At 40.4% G+C, this 20,932-nt stretch overlaps 1 protein-coding gene across 1 annotated transcript; it reads right to left on the bottom strand.

Moving 5' to 3' along the window:
- Window positions 1-9,764: 9,764 nt before the first annotated feature.
- On the bottom strand, window positions 9,765-20,225 carry cstpp1 (centriolar satellite-associated tubulin polyglutamylase complex regulator 1). The gene is made up of 9 exons (XM_076076310.1): window positions 20,028-20,225; window positions 19,813-19,915; window positions 19,109-19,239; window positions 18,783-18,867; window positions 17,929-18,014; window positions 16,350-16,557; window positions 13,500-13,609; window positions 10,930-10,993; window positions 9,765-10,685 (listed from the first exon to the last, which is right to left on the bottom strand). The coding sequence occupies exons 1-9, from the start codon at window positions 20,107-20,109 to the stop codon at window positions 10,517-10,519; spliced, it is 1,038 nt and encodes a 345-aa protein (XP_075932425.1). The 5' UTR covers window positions 20,110-20,225; the 3' UTR covers window positions 9,765-10,516.
- Between the last annotated feature and the right edge of the window lie 707 nt (window positions 20,226-20,932).

Genomic DNA, 20,932 nt, shown 5'->3' with positions numbered 1-20,932 from the left:
GACTTGTTATCTAAGCAAGGGGAGTTAATGTCCGTACAGTTCCCCTTGTTTTTCAGACTAGCTCCAGGCTCCAAGCTGCACCGATCAACATGTTGGATCAAATGACAATGTGCAATGTAAAAAGAGACGCACACAGTGATGAACCAGAGACTTTTTATCCAACAACGCAGTGAAGCTCAGCTCTATGAAGAGCCTCTTTTAGCTCATTGTTTTGCTTTTCCAGCATGCAAACTACACCCCTACCAACCTGTCATCTAAGAGCAGCAGGAAGCTATTTGAGCTAAAAGGCTCTGATTAACCCACTGTGCACTGAAAGTTGGCAACTAGCTGGTGAACACAGTGGAGCACATAGCAGCTAAAGAGACAGAGCGTTTCTCATGGGTTGATGGAGACCAAAATAGAGCTAACAAAAAGTGAACATTGGATTTACTTTTCTCAGGCCATCTGAGCATTGACTCAAAATAACAATAATATTACTCAGTGTCTGCCAGATATGTAAAGAGACAAAGATTTGCTAACAAGCTAGACATTACAGCTTTTATAGTATGGCAAAGTTGTGTCTTCAGCTTGTCCCGCTGCCTCAAGTAGCCTGAAAATCAATTAATGCAGCTTTAAGATCCAGGTTGTGAAAATTTGGAGCCAGTCAGAATGCATCTGTACAAGCAGTTGAACAATTTGGCAAACAGATTTGAGAATGTAAAGTCAATGGAAATGAAGCCTGAAATGTTTTGTCTTCAGAGAATAGTGCCTGTTTGTTCTGGTGTAGTGATGACTGCTGAACTGTTGACTTCTGATGTCTCTGATCATACGATTTAGATCCATACAGTCAATCTCATCCAGATGAGTAGTCATGTTAAATAATGTTACTGGGACTCAAGAGAGATATTCGGCCAAGGTGTATCTGCAATACGGGGCTGGTACTGTTCCTCAGTCAGTCATTGTGCTTCAATGCTCTTTGATTGACTTCATATTTACTGTAGAACTGATTACGTTTTCTACGGGAGGACATTCATTTAAGATGATGTAATGAAACATTTTGCTGAGATTTTGCACAAATGTATTATTATAGTTTGCATTAGTACTAGCAGTATTAATAGTAGCTAAGTATTTCTCCCATGATCTTGCTATGTTTGTAGTCGAGAAAGAATATAAACAATGCAGGGCAAAACTAACATCTTGACATCTATATTTGGTCTGCAAAACCTGTATCAAATGAAGCCTTCGTACAGGACAAACATTTATTTCAAATATGCCATTACCTGCCATTGCCTTAAAGAAATAGTTTGGGTGTTTGAAGTGGGGTTGTATGAGGTCCTAATCCAAAGTCAGTGTATTACCGACTGTAGTTGGCGGTCAACACATCCCCAGTTTGGAGAAACAGGCAGGAACACCGACACAAGAGCAAAGCAATAAGCTGCGGTCGACATCTAAATGAAAGACCCACCTAAACAAATCAATATCCATTAAGGTGTTCGCTATATTTAGAGTGTTTTCACTGCTTTATCTTGCCGGCAGACAGCCTGAAAGTGAAACTTACCTATGCTCTCTTAAAAGGTGGATTGGCTAAAAAGCTTTTGGTGCCGCACTCGTCCACAGCAGCACTTTACTTTGCTCCAGTGCTGGTACTCCTCTCTGCTTCTTCTGTCTTCTGTAGGTACACGCTGACTATGAATAAGTACATACAACCCCACCTCAAAACACCCAAACTACCATTCATTTCAGAATGGGATAAAATAATTCAATACTGCAACAGAAATTTGCCAAAATCTAAGCAGACAAGAACTTTACAAAGATGGATTACAAATGTAACACTTCCAAGTCTCAGTTGTTTGAGTTTCATACAGGAGCAAACTGAAGTGAATGAAAATGAATGGCAACCTGGAAGAAAGACAAACTGTTTCAGTCTCATTTAGTGTACTTTCCACCACATGTTCATTTCCACGCCAGCCATTCAAGGTGCACCACAGGAAGTTCTTGTGATCCACCAGAATGTGTCCTTTCTTTGTATTCCACTATTCTAATTCTAACACCATGGGGATCTGCTGTACATGACTCATCAATATAGATATATCCTGTACAGAAACTGTATGTATGTATGTTTGTATAGGAGTTATCATTGTATGCTGTTGGTTTGACCAAAACCTGGGTGTAACACCGCATGATATCGATGTTGTAAAATGAAGACACAGAAGATGCACAGACTGGCGATAATGATGGTAGTTTTTCTTGTCAATAAATTACATTTACAACTGCACTTAGAATACATGTTCTTCAGTAGGAGCCAGAGGACCTTCTCTTTAGAGAATACAAGTCTGTAAGTTCACCTCATTTTTATTCATCATTCTTGACTGGATTTTGCCATATATGAATTTGTTGGAGGGCTAAACTTGAGCGACGGCAGCTGTAGCTAACTTTTGTCAGAGATTTAAAGATGTATTTGTCACTTACTCATCAGTGTTTAAAGGTGTTACAACCGGCCCCAGTGCATGCTATGAAGGACCCTACTTACTGCCACTTTTATGTTTGAACGGCATGACTGCTTGCTCAGTTTGTGCTCAGCTTGTCAGTCTTGCGACTAAACTAGCTACCGTTTATCATATTGACTCATCACATGATCAAATACCCAGCAATCATCATTGCATATATAAATATGCAATGATGATTGCTGGGTATTTGATTGGGTATTTTTGTTATATACAATGTATATAACAAAAATACCAAAGAAAATAGGAAATAATTCATTTAATTGAGTAGTTTGTTTTATAGTTGATGTGGTATAAAGGATATCATTTTGTTATAGATTCCTAATGACTATTATATATTATAAAAATAAATAAAAACCTTGATGGAGATGGGTTACATTTTCTCGGGTTTTGTAGCGTGAACGGATCCTGCTCCGGGGAAAGCAGGACAAGCACCTAGCACGGTGGTAACTCCGTCCGCTGTCCCACCTGCGAGGATTATGTTCCTCTTGGAGGTGTCAGAACAATACCTTCGGCCTTTTATCTCACCCTGTAGCTGAGTCGTTAGGATTTCGGAATTAGTGTCTCTCTGAAAGTCTTTTACGGCTACGCCCTATAGCGCTCTCAGTAGGATGTAACCCTAACACCCAGTATGAATAGTTATGTACATCGTCTGTACTTTACTATTGCCTATTGTGAACATCTCACCATTTATGACTAACACTGCCAAGTCTTCACCCAGGGAACTCACCTTAAGCTCCTCTGGTAGCTTCTGTTGTCACGTCTGGGTCACACAGTTAACGGACAGGGGAAGAGGGGTAAATTGTTCTAAAGAACCAGAGTACTTTGTTTGGTTTCAGACACTTACAAATAGTAAGGCCTTTGTTTTATTAAAGTTTTTCACACAACAGTCACAGTAACAATTCAAATTCAATGAAACAGTCACAGTACTACAAGAACTAATTCTAACACTCCCACTGTAATAGGTCTATTTCTATTCAGCTTTCGCTGATTTGCTAAAGAAGTATAAGTATCACAGTTTTCCTGCTTCTTTTATGTTACTCTGAGTGTAGTACCTCCCCTAATCACATGCGTCACACATACAGGAGGCATCTTGTACCAGAGTTAGCAACAAAATGTTGTCATGGAAGATTTCTATGTTAATCGGGAGAAGAGTTTTGTTCACAAATCAATAATAAAGTCTTCAGAAGATTCAAAGTTGTCTTTGTCTGTTTATTCGCTTGCAAGAGGGAAGAGAATACCACAGCTATGTATTCAGTAGACTGTGGCAAAGCTTCGACTAAGTACAAGATTCAACGTCATAGAGAGGTCCACTCCTCAGATAAATCATACATAGGGGAGTACAGGTCTTCTGATACAGGCTGTCTTGATCTGCTCATTATCTAGTTTCTGCCAGATGTGTTCAACTGGGAATCAGTTACGGTTTCAAGGTAAGACGAGACTTTCAACTACAAGTTCCTCATTACTGCATAGTTTTAACCACACGTAAGTTTCGTGTAAGTTTTACAACACGGACACATAGTCGTAAATATATTTTAGCATTACAATGTAACTGGTTGTAACTGGTTTGATCCTGTTAGAACCAGAAGCACTATATAAGGCTCAAGTGACTATGTTACATAAAGTGTCTAAAACAGTTTATATGTTAAATCACATCTATCATGAAATAAAACAGTTTATATGTTAAATCACATCTATCATGAAATAAAACAGTTTATATGTTAAATCACATCTATCATGAAATAAAACAGTTTATATGTTAAATCACATCTATCATGAAATAAAACAGTTTATATGTTAAATCACATCTATCATGAAATAAAACAGTTTATATGTTAAATCACATCAATGAAATAAAAGTTTATATTGTGATGGTTATAAAAAGCAAACAAGCTATATGTTGTGATGGTTATACTTTTATGCTTTCATATTTTCTACAATCTCTTAACAGTTTATAAAGCAAATGGCATTTCATGAAGTAAAAATAATTTCTTCTTTTGCACACGGGGCATAGTTCTCGAGTGGCAAATTATAATACTTGGAAAGGCCTGTTCAGCCTTTTCTTCATCCAATACATTGTTCTGGAACCCACTCTATGCATTATTATAACAGTAGAGATTTAATTTAATTAAGTGAAATGCGATGTGTCTTTTGCGATTAGACCCAAATGTGACTTGATATATTTTGGGGGTTGGGAGATGCCATGGTTAGATCAGGATACTAGACTCTGGTGGGGGTTGTGGTGGTGAAGACAGTTGACCAAAGATCTGAATGATGGGATTTGGAGAAGGACTGGGCACTGATGTAATGGGGACTAGAGTCTGTTCATCTACAATGGCAACTGATGCAACAGAGAGGAGAACAGTTTTAAAGTTTGTCAATAACGATATGATTGACTTAGGGAGATTGTAGCAAGATCTGATTATTGGCAGTTCTATTGTGAGAAATGTGAAATTAGCATAAATCAGCGGCCATAATCACATGTATTTCAGGGGAGAGAGCGGGCAACATTGACTCCTATTCAAGCCTGTTGGCTTAAGATAAGCATGAATAAAATAAGATTGTTGTTAACGTTGGTGGTAATGACACACGAATACGCCGATCGGAGCACACTAAAGCTATTGAGTATACCGAGTACACACGCAAAGACAATGTTGGACTCTGTAGTTTTCTCTGCCCCACTTCCAAACCTGACCTGTGATGAAATGTTTAACCGCATGTCATCATTCCGCTGCTGTCGAGGTGGTGTCCAGCAAATCATGTGGGCTTCACAGATAATTGGCAGGCTTTCTATGGGAAGACCTGGTCTGATTAGGAGAGATGGTCTTCATCGCACTGTGGATGGAGCAGATCTCATTTCTACAAATCTGACCCAGTTTCTTAGTGGACCTAATCCATGACAACCCAGAGTTGAGACCAGGAAGCAGAGTTGCAGTTTTACACACTTTTCTGCACTTCCGTTAGAGCAGTTACCCATCTAAAACCCCATGGAGACTAAATTAATTAAATCAAAAGTCAATAAAAGAGGAATTAATATAACCTAATAACAACAATCGCAACGATGGATGATAACTATTTGTTGATGCAACAAAATAGGAGAATTAAATGTGGACTCTGTGGAATATTAGATCTCTGTCATCTAAATCCGAACCAGTAATAGTGGGGCAGATAGTAGATTAATCGTGCAAATTATGATACAAGCATGAAATTTGGTGGAGTTGTTCTCCAGAGGCATCTGGTCAAACCTGCCTGATTGGCCATTCAAAAATCCAAGATGGCGGCTATTTTTCAAGATGGCCGCCAATTGGGCCTCCCGAAAATTTGTTTTCTTAATATGCTTTAATAATTACCCACAACTATAACACTAGAATAATGAATGTGCTGATGTAATTGGACATTTAGTGGAAAAAGTAATGAATATAAGTGTCAATTAATAATTGAACTCTTTTTTTAAAATAATTTCCTTCAACTATGTTCAAATTGAACATTACAAGAATATGATATCAAACTGGACAAAACAAACTGTATGGCAGTGGACACTTAGTTCATCTAACAATAATACATTTGATATTAAAGATAAATGTGTAACTTATAGCACATTCCCAGACTAGTCTATTCAGCATGGACAGTAAAAAAGTTGTAACTCTTTCAATAAATGAAACAACAGTACTTCACATTTTAAACATTGTAAAAGATGCTACATTTTCATATAAGATCTACAATATTATTCTAAACACAAAATCAAAGCAGCTAAATTCACATGTACAACATTATAAGACTAGTTGCTAGGACAGAGGTAGCCAACACGGTGCCCGCGGGCACCTGGTCGCCCGGGGGACCACGTGAGTCGCCTGCAAGGCATGTTCTAAAAATAGCACTAGTCACCATGGAGCTCTGTCTAAAAATTGTAGTTGCTGTTCATTTTTAATCAAAAATGCTTGCATTATTGTAGATTTTAAAATTACAATATTTCTTGTCGTAAGAGAGTTGAGTACAGAGGCGCACGGCGGGACAGCCAGGAAGAGGCTGCCGTACCGCACTAGGTTTTCAGGTTCCGAATGGCGGGCGGCGTGAGCGAACCCCGTCGTCAGGTCTGTCAGTCCTCGGAACAGGCCGCGGGGCAACAACTCTTGGGTGGCGGAGGTAGAGGTGAGGCCCAGACTAGAGGTTTGAACGCGGGCGCCCGAAGATACTAGTTTCTTCGTGGAGAAAAAGGTACCATTAGAAATGGTGTCGGTGAGAACATACGGGGCTCCCGCCATGACGGGCCGGCATGCAGGCTTCATTGCGCAATGTAAAGGTGACCCAGACTTCCCAAAATGTCTACATTGCCACTGCATCATTCACCAGCAGGCGCTATGTGCAAAAGTAACCGGCTTTAATCATGTGATGACTCCTGTCGTGAAGATCATAAATGGCATCCGATCCAAAGCCAAACAACACAGGATATTCATAACTGATGATTTGTATAAACATGGGACAGAGTTGATTTGTTGATCATGATTTGTTCAAAAATGTTACAAAAGTGGTTAGTACCAACGAGACATGATTTGAAGATATGACAGTTAATGATTTCATAAAAAATATTAGAAGTGATCATTTTTTCAAAAATATAACAGGTGTGATTTTGAACCAAATGCTACAAATGTGCTTATTCATACAAAACTGTCAAGAAAGATATTTACTAAAATATCAGAGATGTGATACCTCTGAGGAAGTTTGTATCAAACAAGTAGCCCTTCGTACTACTCGGTACCCTTGAAGTAGCTCTCAGTTTCAAAAAGGTTGGTGACCCCTGTGCTAGGATATATCAGCACCGTTGGAAAGTAGTTGAGATTCTTTCTGGAGATTATAACTATACATAACATGAAACATTGCTAGACTAGTCAATCTGGACGGAAACTAATTATCTTACAGCACTAGATACTGAACTGATATGAAAATCAATAATTTTGCAGTTGCCATAAAGTGATTATAACCAATTGTAACATGAACATTTCTTTTAGTTTTTATCGTTTTTCAGTTCTTTAAATGCAATTTTACTTACACTTGCTAAGGACTTAGCCTCAAACTAATATGTAGCACCAAATGTAGGTGCATTAATGTCAATGTCACTGTTCAGGGGGTATCATTTAGATCTGAATGTCTGCAGTAACTCCGCACAAAGGTATGGTCATCGGGCACATTCATCTTCCAACTGCTACTGCTCACATATGCAGCTGCAGAGTGCTGTACCGGCACCGGTCGAGGAGGTGGAGTAGCAGCCATCTTTGACTCAAGCCTATTATTAAACCCTAAACCTAAACTAAATCATAACCTCTTTTGAAAGCCTTGTTCTTAGTCTTTCACACCCAACCTGAAAAACACTACAGCCAATTCTATTTGTTAGTGTACCGGGCCCCAGGTACTCTGGCGAGATAGTCTTAAAACATTTAAGAAGGCCCTCAATCATGCCTATTACTCATCATAATTAAATGCCCAGTGTGTAGGATTTAGTGGCATCTAGTGGTGTGTTGCAGATTCCAACCAACTAAATACACCTCTGTTCACCCCTCCCTTTCCAAACGTGTGGGGAAGCAGGCTGGCCTTCAGGTAAGGATAGTTATCTTCAGGATTTTAGTAGAACTAGTAGCTACTCTAGCTACTCAATAAGTTTCTACATGACTAAACAATTGGGCTTCAAAATCTGTACAACATACAACATCCTCTGTCCCAGGACCCTCACATCGGAACAGGAAAAACTCCCCAAAAACCCTTTAACAGGAAGAAAGGAAGAACCCTTCAGGAGAGCAACAGAGGAGGATCCCTCTCCCCGGATGGACAGAAGTGAGATAGATGTCATGTGTACAGAATGAACAACATAACAGAGTTACAACACGTTCAATGCATATGATATAAATCATACATACAATGACAGAAGCAATAGCAGTAGTAGCAGCTGAGAAACAAGAGTCATGTTCAAAAGGTTAGCATCTGCACCAGAGTCAGTGAAGGCTGAGCGTGAATCACCTTTCCAAGTTTATGATCCGGCTCACCAGCGCCCTCTGGATGTCTTTTACTGGACAGGAGACAAAATGGCTGTCCTGGCTGCAGTACTAACACCTGTTTTCAGGTCACTAGTACAAGCAAACTTGAACCCAAAAGTTAGAATGTTATCAAGAAGCTCATGATGTCACTACTACTGAGGTCTATAGAAATACATGAGTAATAGGCTGCTCTGGGCCCGACTATCTCGCCATATTAGCCGAGATTCTTCCAGATTGGTGGAACACCATCCTGTCAAGTTTTCATGATGTTTGCTTTAATTTACGGGTTGGACGGTTATACAATAGAGCTAACTCGTTTTATTATCTTGTTTTTTAGAGGGGCAATAAAGTCGAGTGTCAATTGCAGGAGTAGTAATAGTAGTAGAAGTAGTAGTAGAAGTAGCAGCAACTGTAATAGTAGTAGTAGTAGTAGTAGTAGTAGTAGTAAGAACATACAGTAAGTGTTGGGGGCTTTTATTTACACAAAAATGAATTTGCAACCCCCCCCCCCTGCAGGTTTATATTACAGAGATGATGTTCGGGTCATTTTGACCCGGCAGTGAAAGTGGAGGCTACAAGGGGTCAGAAGGGTCAAGTTTAGACCATTTCTTTCTTTGAAAATGTAAGACAAAGTATTTCTTACTCCCTCCCACCATGTTTCACCCCATTTCACACACACACACACACACACACACACACACACACACACACACACACACACACACACACACACACACACACACACACACACACACACACACACACACACACACACACACACACACACACACACACACACACACACACACACACACCATATTTCATCCCAATCGCACACACACACACACTCTTTCTCACTACCCAACCCGTGCGAGAAATACAGATACTATTTTGACTTTGGCGGGAACCTTTTATTTCCTCGAGGGAAAACTCCGCCCACACTTAGCAGGGGAAAGCAGGGTGAAACATACAGAATGGTTGCTTGGGAGTCCAACCAACATTACACTTACTGTAGGACAACATGAGCAACAGAGACAAAAGGATGAAAGCCCTGGAGGCTCTGGAGCACATCCTTGATCACGACAGTGAAATAGAGGAGGATGTGTCTGAAGATAAAGACCATCTTGAGGTCAATTCAGATTATAAATCCTTCCTTTAAAGGGAAGGATTTAAAGCAGCAGGAATGCTGTACATTAGGTAGGTTTGAAAACATTAAGTGCAGCTTTTATAAAAAAAAAAACGACATTGCATTACAGTCATTTAGCAGACGCTTTTATCCAAAGCAACTTACAATAAGTGTATTCAACATAGGTATTCAAGAGAACTACTAGTCAAAATCAAGTCAAAATCAACCGACAGAGGTTCCTATCTTGTATTCCAGCAATGAGACCTGCCTTGTTTTGCGTAATATGGAGCAGCTAACTTACTTAAACTACTTCTTAGTTTCACTCGTAGTGGAGAGTATTGGTGTTTCATTATGGTATGAAGAGACTTCTCCAACATGACAACAACCAAATTTCAGGTAAAATTGCAAATACTTTGAAATAGAGTATAAACTGGAGTGATACTGTTGATATTCTACTTAGTTATACTACTCATAACTAAATAAATACCATTACTGCCAACCAATACAAACATTCTGTTTGGTAAGATTCCAGTAAAATTCAAAACACTGTGCAGAGCAGTAGCATGTCACATGATCATGTGCAGACGTGGGACTTGCACATCTTTAGGACCTAGGAGCACATAAGAGAACAATACGTAGCATCAACAGTCAATCTAGAGTGCATGCAGAGCTACTCTGATGAAGACTCATGCTGGAGAAAAAGCAGACAGTCTGTCGCAAGGTGGAGTGTTCTCTTGCACCGCTGTGCGCTGATCCACTACTAGTGTGGGTTCACATAACTAATAATGGTCATGGACGTTTTGACATGTACCATACAGCCACAGTGTGTTTCCCACTTAAGATGGAAGGTGAGGTGTCACAGACTGGTGGAAGATTAGAGGTCAGTTTTCAGAGGAGTCGGTCTCTTCCGTGGAACCATCGCTTTCCACCTCCATCTTCCTCCTGTGGTGGATGTTCCTCCTGGGGGAGGCCCTCCTCTGCACCTCCTTCAGCCCCCCCACCGCACTGCCGCTGCTGTTGCTGCCGGGACTCACTGAGATCTGGGCGATTCTGGACAGCACCGGAAAAAGGAACGAGTTATTAAGAGAAGAGAGGAAGATAGGAGAACAACACAGCAAAGAGGACAGGAAGTAAAGGCCAGAGACAGGAAATGAGGACAACTAAATGAGAAAACAGCGAAAGGAAAAAACGAGAAAAGCATGTCTGTTAAAAAAATGTGAGAAAAGCTAAATGTGTTTGTGTATTATGATACTGTCATCCTGTGCAGTGTACAGTACACTGTATGTGCTCTCACAGTTTGTCCAGTTCCTGGTCCATCTCTGGATCAATGAGGAACTCTGCCATGCTGGGTAATGCTCCTGTAGAAAGAGGGACGAAAGACAACGTTCAGCTTATTACTGCATATTCCCTGAATGTGATTGAATGGAATTATTCTGTGTCACTTTGTCGCCAACCATGCAGCTCTACGGAGCTTTTCAGCCTCTTCTAAACTAAGTGAGCTGCTAGCTGGTGAACACAGTGGAGGATCTAGCAGCTAGCTGGTGAACACAGTGGAGGATCTAGCTGCTAGCAGGTGAACACAGTGGAGGATCTAGCTGCTAGCAGGTGAACACAGTGGAGGATCTAGCAGCTAGCTGGTGAACACAGTGGAGGATCTAGCTGCTAGCAGGTGAACACAGTGGAGGATCTAGCAGCTAGCAGGTGAACACAGTGGAGGATCTAGCAGCTAGCTGGTGAACACAGTGGAGGATCTAGCAGCTAGCTGGTGAACACAGTGGAGGATCTAGCTGCTAGCTGGTGAACACAGTGGAGGATCTAGCTGCTAGCAGGTGAACACAGTGGAGGATCTAGCAGCTAGCTGGTGAACACAGTGGAGGATCTAGCTGCTAGCAGGTGAACACAGTGGAGGATCTAGCAGCTAGCAGGTGAACACAGTGGAGGATCTAGCAGCTAGCTGGTGAACACAGTGGAGGATCTAGCTGCTAGCAGGTGAACACAGTGGAGGATCTAGCTGCTAGCAGGTGAACACAGTGGAGGATCTAGCAGCTAGCTGGTGAACACAGTGGAGGATCTAGCTGCTAGCTGGTGAACACAGTGGAGGATCTAGCAGCTAGCTGGTGAACACAGTGGAGGATCTAGCAGCTAGCTGGTGAACACAGTGGAGGATCTAGCAGCTAGCTGGTGAACACAGTGGAGGATCTAGCAGCTAGCTGGTGAACACAGTGGAGGATCTAGCTGCTAGCTGGTGAACACAGTGGAGGATCTAGCAGCTAGCTGGTGAACACAGTGGAGGATCTAGCAGCTAGCTGGTGCACACAGTGGAGGATCTAGCAGCTAGCTGGTGAACACAGTGGAGGATCTAGCAGCTAGCTGGTGAAGACAGTGGAGGATCTAGCAGCTAGCTGGTGAACACAGTGGAGGATCTAGCAGCTAGCTGGTGGACACAGTGGAGGATCTAGCAGCTAGCTGGTGAACACAGTGGAGGATCTAGCAGCTAGCAGGTGAACACAGTGGAGGATCTAGCAGCTAGCTGGTGAACACAGTGGAGGATCTAGCAGCTAGCTGGTGAACACAGTGGAGGATCTAGCAGCTAGCTGGTGAACACAGTGGAGGATCTACCAGCTAAAGACAAAGATTTATTTTTTAGGAATTTTTCAGGAGACCAAAATAGAACGAAAAGAGAGTGATCGCTGGACTTACAGTGTATTCATGAGATGAAAACACTATAATAAATCAGGCAGCATAGTGTATGAAGGATCAGACTTAAATCTGCTTTACTACTAGAAGTCCAACTTAACGAGGAGCACTTGTCTCTATAAACCAACAGCTGTTGAGTGAACTTAATCTCAAGTATGTCTACTTAAGTTCACTTCCACTGACCCACTACTAAATGTTTACCGTTATAACTAACGGACTAATTGAACAAACTATTCAGTACTAGTTCAGTTAACTTACAGTTCATAACATGACAGTGGTCACTCATATTTTTATGTTGAAGAAGTTCATATTTGGTATAGTGCATTGATATTGTTACGGTGTAATGTAGAAAGATTTCCATGATGACAGCAGCGCAACTGCAGAGAACTCAACCAATGACCCCCCCCCCCCCCCCCCCACACACACACACACACACACACACACACACACACGGCATTCAATTGAAATGTCCCAAGGATAGAGATTTATAGAAGGGTAGAGAGTAACACCAGACTATCTCTGAGCATACAGGCTTGTGTCAGACATGAGAAGGGAAGAAAGTATTTGAGTCCTAACGGGCAATTAGTAATTACCTGGATGCACACACAGACATATTGCGATGTACTACTCACAATATTGCATTTTCCAACATTTATGAGTCACCGAGTCAACGATCCTCAGCTTTAGGTGGAGTCCCAAGGAAGTTGAGTCTTTACAGTCGCAAGTCTAGAACTCTGGTATTTAGTAATGTACTGTGTATAAGTCATGACATCTGTATGAGGGTGGATATAATCATAAAGCACATTGTGCACTCTTATGTATGTGTACACTTTACAACACATGTTGTTTTAACAACATTTTGTATGTAGTAGCAGAAGTGGGAGTACCAGTAGCAGTAGTAGTAATAATAGTAGTACTGGTAGTTACAGTAGCAATAGCAGTAGCAGTCATAGCAGTAGTAGTAACAGTAGTAGTAACTGTAGCTGTAGTAATAGCAGTAGTAGCATTAGCAGTAGTAATAGTAGTAGTACCAGTAGCAGTAGTAGTAGCATTAGCAGTAGTAGAGGTAGTAGTAGAAGTAGAAGTTGTAGTAGCAGTAGCAGTATAGGTAGTAGCAGAAGCAGTAGTAGCAGCAGTAATACTACGACTGTGTAATGTTAAACCTACCAATAGTCTGGTTGATGGTCTCGTGTTTAGCCAGGCTCATTAGGAAGCTGTAGTAAGAGACTTTGTTGGTCTGTTCAAGTACTTCCCTCATACAGGACCTGGGAGGATGACTTCACACAGGAACACAAACACTACAGGGTCAGATCAGTCTCAATATTAATGAATGCACACAGAAAGATTCACAAATGTATTTTGTGATAAAGGACTCTCGCCACAAAAATATTTTTCAATGCACATAGAAATAGTTATCATTATATGTAAGTAAGTAAGTAAGTAAAATGTATTTATAAAGCGCTTTTCACAGACATAAGTCACAAAGTGCTTAAGGAGAAGAATTACAAACAAAAAGCACAATGTGACCATATAAGGGCCAATCATTTACATTAAAATGCACAAAAACAGAAACATGGTTTAAAAGCAGGCCTGACCGTGTAGTGCTCTGTAAGTGAGAGTGAGGATTTTAAAGTGGATCCTTAAAAGCTACAGGGAGCCAGTGGAGAGATCTGAGTACGGGGGTGATGTGAGACCGTCGATTTGTCCTGGTGAGTAATCTGGCGCCAGCGTTTTGGATGACCTGCAAGCGGTTAAGAGCAGCTACACTGAGTGATGAGAAAAGTGTGTTCCAGTAGTCAATACGTGAAGAGATGAATGTGTGTATGATCATCTCTAGTTCAGGTGTTGATACTACAGATCTCAGTTTACTGATATTTCTTAGGTGGAAGAAACATGATCTGGATGGCTGCTTAACATGGGGGTCAAACGACATGGATCGATCAAAGAACATCCCCAGATTACACAGGTTGAAGTGGGCAGCAGAGGAGAGTGGACCAATACTCTGCCTGATCATAGGGACAACTTCATCTGGTGCAATAACCAGAACCTCCGTCTTACTGTCGTTGAGTTGTAAGCAGTTTTCTGCCGTCCAGTCTCTGATGGCATTGACACAGTCCAGGAGCCTAGTTAATGTGAAGGCCTCGCTGTGTTTGAATGACAGATGGAGTTGGATATCATCTGCATATAAATGATAGGACACATTGTAACTTTTTATAATCGCTCCCAAAGGTAACAGATAAAGGGAAAATAACAGAGGCCCCAGAACCGAGCCCTGCGGTACACCACAAGACAGTGGAGAGGTAACAGACACAAAATCACCCACAGAGACATTAAAAGTTCTGTCAGTGAGGTAAGATGTAAACCAGTCTAACGCTATGCCAGATATGCCCACCCAATCACGTAGCCTGTTAATCAGGATGTTATGGTCTACAGCAGGGGTCCGCAACTGGCGGACCACGGTCCGGATCCGGACCCAGACACCGTTGTATCTGGACCCAGGACCTAAAACCGATAGATAATTTGGAATTATTCATATCAGACAGTGAATTTATATTTTAACCGGCGCAACTTATTCAGCCGTTACGGCACTTGTTCAGCGGTGCAGAAAACACACCAACCAATGCGTTGTAAATCACATCACGTGATGCAGCTCGGCCAATCAAATATGAGTATTCTGACAAGTTTCCTGACTCGAGCGAGGTTTACACACACCATGACACACGGGGCTGAGACGAGGAAATAGAAGGAAGAGCAGGAGAATTGCGCTGATCAGAGAAGTTATCTCACATGACGTTCTCCAAAAAGAGAAAAGTGTTCAGAGAGAATATAATTTATAAGCAAGAATGAACAGAATCTTATATGTTAATTCTTCCCACAGGCAGTTAAATCCAGCATCATATGTTCAGAAACCGTAACTATTGATAAAAACGGCAAATGAAGCGCACTACGAGACAAAGCACAAATCTTTTGAACAAACGTACCCACTCACATCTGAAATGAAGACACAGAAAATAAATCTAAGAGCCCAAAATGATCAGAATCCTAACACGTTAATTCACTGTTCAACAATGATGTTAACAGAGAGAATAGATCTGAAACAAGTGGTTTAATAACCACACATAAAGTCCATGCTCACTGATTTATCTTTTTAGAAGACAAAAATATAATATTGTGGCTTTTTTATTGACATCACTTCACACCTGAATGAACTGAATTTAAAGCTGCAGGACAATTCAGTGAAATAAATTTTTCTAAAATGAATTACTTTATTTTAAGATGCACATTTTCCAAAAGCTTTCTGTTATGTCAGTTATTCTTTATTACAGCCCTTATTGTATTGAAATGTTTAAACATTTATTTATGTATTTCTATGTATTATTTATCCAGTTAAATTTGAAAACTGAGAATAATAATTGTTAAAATATAATTGATGTGTACTTTCTTTATTTGATTTGACAGTTGTTGACTACACAGATACATTACTACTAGGCTTCTTGAATATATATATATATATATATATATATATATATATATATATATATATATAGCCAAATTATGACAAGCCAAATTATGACTTGTGAACAAATCATTTCAAATGTGTAAATGTAAACAAAATCCACACAAAACATCTAATTCACAAATATATATCTGATGCACGCACAAATAGTTCTTGTTTTAAATAAATATAATAGAAATCTACAAATATAAAGTGTATCTAATGTCATTTTAAACTTTAACTAAAAGTTGTCTTATTGTATTTGAATCATGCTTAAACTATTTTGATGAAAACAAATACCAGTCAACAAACTGCAGTACAGGTCCTTTCATAATATGTTTACAAGTGTTACAGAAATGGTTCAACCTGAATGCTCAGCAGCCAATGGGAAGCAAGGACACTGACCTCTCTGAACATCCATGTCTTTTCTTGTAAATACTATGTACACTATAACATCAAAGTGTGATCTACACGCTGTCTGGTCCCAGTGAGTGAGGGCTGGATGTGTGTGTATGCTTTACCTGCGTTTGAACCGGTCACAGAGGGCATCAACACACTGAGCCAGAGTGGACGGTTCCACTCCGTCCTGCGGCTGCTTCTCCTTGTCGTTCTCCTCTGCAGCCACAGAAGGGAGCTGCTCGATGGAGGTGGATGTGGGGACGATGACGGTGTTAGGACTCTTCCCTGCTAACAGATCCTGGTAGATCACCAGCACGCTGTCCAGGAACTCTACAGACACGGGGATTAAATACTGTTTTATTCAGTCTTTGTATGGAAATGGGATTAGACTGTTAACACTGCACACATCATAACGTCGATATCAGATATACATTTGATATGACTCTATATGGCTCACTTCTGATGAGATGATTCCTCACACGCTAACGGTAGATAAAAGGTAGCTTTTATTATTTTCATATCAGATATCTGAACTTAGAAATCCTTCCAGTGGACAAGAGTTTTCTCTTTGTCAGACAGATTTACCCCGTAATGGACTAAACAACAATCAATCCATCATGAAAATATGAAACATTTGTATAACATACCTCTTACTATAGAGAATAAAACGCAAAGATTATATTGAGTAAGACTTTAAACAAATGCAAATCATTAAAGGGACAGTTCACCCCAAAATAAAAACGACATATCTTTCCTCTTACCTTAAAAAAACAAAAAAACATCTAGATTGATAAATAGCACTATTTATCAATCTAGATGGTTTTCTGTTGACCTCTGCCCTTCCCAAAGCTGAGCTTTGACTGACGTCATTTCATTTTCATCCGTCTCAGTGAAGATTTTAAACATATGCAGGCGATACAGGCTGGAAGTGAAGCTGACGAGCAGACATCACTGTTCAACGTAGCGCTACTGAAGGCATTAGACTACAAGCAGTCCACTAGGTAAACCTCAAGCTGTTGATATAATCAAAGAACCAACGTGTTGAGTAAAGACTTTAAAGTAACAACAAGATCATCCACTTCACCACATCCCCCCCCCTTCCCTCACACACACACAAACAATGACGGCGATGAGATACGTAGGTCGTAATTTTGGCGTCGTGCAACATCTCTGCAATAGTTAGGACCTCAGTGACCTACACGGCCATGGTTTTGGTGTGAGATGCCAAGTGTTGGAGGTATCGTCCATAGAGACGTCTCCCTTCTCTCCAACATAATGTGACTAGTTGGCACTCGGCTGGTGGTGTTCAAAGCGCCAAATAAGTACATTTACAAACTCAGCAGTGAAGTCACTTTCTATAAATCATAACCCGGTTACTCAAGATAATCCTCAGACCTTGTGAGCAGTTTCATCGGAGCTATAGTGCACTGTTGGAGAGAGATGGAGAGTCTGTTGGACATTGGAGAGCAGGGAGACGTCTCTATGGATGATATCTCCAACACTTGGCATCTCACACCAAATCTATCTATCTAGATAAATAGCACTACAGGTAAGAGGCAAAATATGTAGTTCTTCATTTTGGGGTGAACTGTCCCTTTAACACACCCACATTAGTAAAGGTTACAGCCAAACTGAGTGAAGTGAATGTATAAGCCTGGACATACTGAACAGAGCCATATGAAACAGTAGCTTTTATTGTACCGGGGTAGTAGAACTGCAGCTGGAGGGCATAGAGGAAATCAGTAAAAGACATCAGACAGTCTATGGCATCGTCCATCAGAACAATTCTACAGGACAAGAAAAGAAAAGCAGACAACAGTTTATACCAGATAAGTCCAGGGGTGAACTGGTCATCAAGGGACCCGACTATCCCAGTAACATGTCAGTATGTAACACAATGAACTGCATTTAACATAGAAGAGAAGGCTCTGCACCCAATGACTGATTGCATTATATCTTCTTGTTAGGTCTGTTGTAACATATAGCATTCACATGTGCAGTATACACAATCTACACTAAGCAAAAATAGAAACATAATATAAGACGGCTGTGACTAAAAGATGCATTTCTGTAGCAGCAGTCATGTCAAATCCATAGCTCAGAGAGCCTAATAAATGTTGTATTAAGATAAAACTGCATATGCTACAGTGGCCTATTATTGGGACCAGCCCAAGTGACACCTGAGTGAAAATCAGCAACACACATTTGTGCACAAAATTTGAGAGAAATAAGCATTTTGCGAGTATAGAAAAGGTCTTAGATCTTTCAGTTAAACTGATACTGAAGTACTGCATTTATATTTTTGTTTCGTGTAACTACAAAATAATGACTACACTGTACTTTAATACTAATTTAGTGGCCATCCTTTTTACTCTACCGCATGTGCCTCATACTAATTGTTAGAGTAAACTGAAAAGGGCACATTTTCCCAGCATGCAACATTAGTGTTGTGGTAACCAAACAAACAAAGGTGTGACCTCTTTGGATCGGGGAACAACAGTACAAAGAAATAATACAATGTGTATGTGTTGTCTGAGGTGCGTCTGTGTACTGACCTGGCTGCACTCTGCACCATCGCCAAAGGGAAGTCTGGACACAATAACTGCAGCAGCGACCTGTACTCCAGCACGGACAGTGAGTCTGGAATACAACTCAATATAGTTACAGCAGAGACAACAGTGATGCATTCATTTCAATGTTAAAGACAGTCAAACCAACTAAGTCAGGTCTAGTGGGTTTTACACATCAATGAATTATTCAGGTTTGAATACTTCCTTATGTAATAACATAAACGTAGCCTTATATAGAGAAAGGGGCAATTATTGAATGACTATAACAATCAAACTATAATCCCAACAGAAGAAGTGTGTGGCTCTCTCACCTCCGCTCTTGCCGATCTGTCTGTAGCATCTCCAGAAGACTCTGATGAAGGAGGCTCTGTTATGGGGAGTGGCCCTGATGTAGTTATATTCTCTGAAGAGGACGTGGTTACTGTTCTTCACACTGCTGAAACTACACACATGCACACACACACACACACACACCAATTAAAACAAACAAGAAGAAGTCCACCTCAACATTCATGTAATCAGTTAGATCAAAAAGAAACACAAGATGCACTAAATTGTGTTTATTCCACCCACTCTCTAAGCTAGGATGACAGTGTTGTAAAACAAAATGTGATCTAGTTCAGTAGACTTCTCACCGTTTAGATTACATACGACGCATGAAAGCAGAACAGCGTGAAAGACGAGTATGCATCACATTTACAGTGTTTTAATGTACAAACGTATATTATTAATTAAACACATTATAACACTAGCTTAGTATACATTTCCTACAAAAGAAACCAGCAACTACAATAGCAATTGATTGACTGTGACTATACTGTACACCTAATAATAGATAAAAGGCACTGGGGAAGTTTGCAAATTGTAGTGAATTCCAGTTTCCTTATATTCTGTAATTTTCCAATATTATCTTTGAGGAGATTCGCCCTCCCAAACCCTACATCAGTCCAAACTATTGCCCAGGTCAGAGGAACTAGGCAACTATTAGACCGACTGTGTGATGGGTGTGACATACTATTCAGCAAAGTAGCGGATCACCCCAAACTGGGTGTACTCCTCTTTGTGTTCCAGCAGCTGGGTCACTGCATCACTCAGGTAGAACAACACGTTACTGTCCGCTGAGAGGAAACAGACACAGAGCGACGATTAGATAGATCACGACTGCAGAGTACACAAGTATACAGCTAAAGAGCTCAGCTGTTAGCACTGCAAAGCTAACACACATCCTACCGAGGTACTCGTCATCTGGGACGGTGGAATTAAAGCGGTTCATTCTGGTCATGCTTTCAGGAGAGGACGTTGAAATGAACATTAATACACTTGAGGTAAATGTAGCTGTACACAGTTAAAAGCATCCATCATAGCGCCATCATAGCACCGACCATCCGTCGCGTGGATGTAACCCTAATATGGTGGGCTGGGGCTTCCATGGAAACACCAGGATGTTGTGAGTTACATTAATGAAATGCCCCCAAGCAACATAGCACACAAAGGTTCCATTGCTATTTTCGACATAATAATAATAATCGTCATCATTATTATTTATACTAGCAGTATTTTTATTATTATTACTCGCTATATTATCCATCGCCGTTGTTTGCACTTTTAGCGCTTTTAGCACCATTAGCACCATTTGCTGTGAGTCGTTTTACAGTTTTAATTGCACCTTTGCTGTACAAGGAAGTCCCAATATCCGGTTACTGCTTTTCATATTCTATTGTTAATTTTTATATTCTTATTTTTAGTTATATCTTTATACTAGTCAGATTTCTCTTTTGTGTCATCATACTTGCCAATAAACCGTTTCTGATTATTTGTCTTCTTAAGTTTGTGTTTCTATGGTCAGTACTCGATAACATGCCTTTTATACAGCCTATGTTGTATCCAATATTCCCATAGTCAATATTTAGTCTAGTTGTGTTGTTTCTGGACTTCAGAGAGGATTAAAGTAACGGTAATTGCATCACCTCTCAAAGTGATTTAGGTTTGTTTGCAAGATTTTGTGTCTTTCTTAAGTATTGCAGTACTTGTCTTTGAAGCAAACCCATACTTGATTCTGTTTTGCAGCGAATGCCTGAGCAGCTCAACATGGAGTTCAATCCCCACTAACCGTAGGACACTGTTTGTCTCTGCAT

Source organism: Anarhichas minor, unplaced genomic scaffold (genome assembly GCF_050575085.1).
Source record: "Anarhichas minor isolate MPS153535 unplaced genomic scaffold, ASM5057508v1 ptg000005l, whole genome shotgun sequence".
In the NCBI taxonomy this organism is placed as follows: Eukaryota; Metazoa; Chordata; class Actinopteri; order Perciformes; family Anarhichadidae; genus Anarhichas; species Anarhichas minor.
This window is presented reverse-complemented; position numbering and strand designations above follow the sequence as displayed.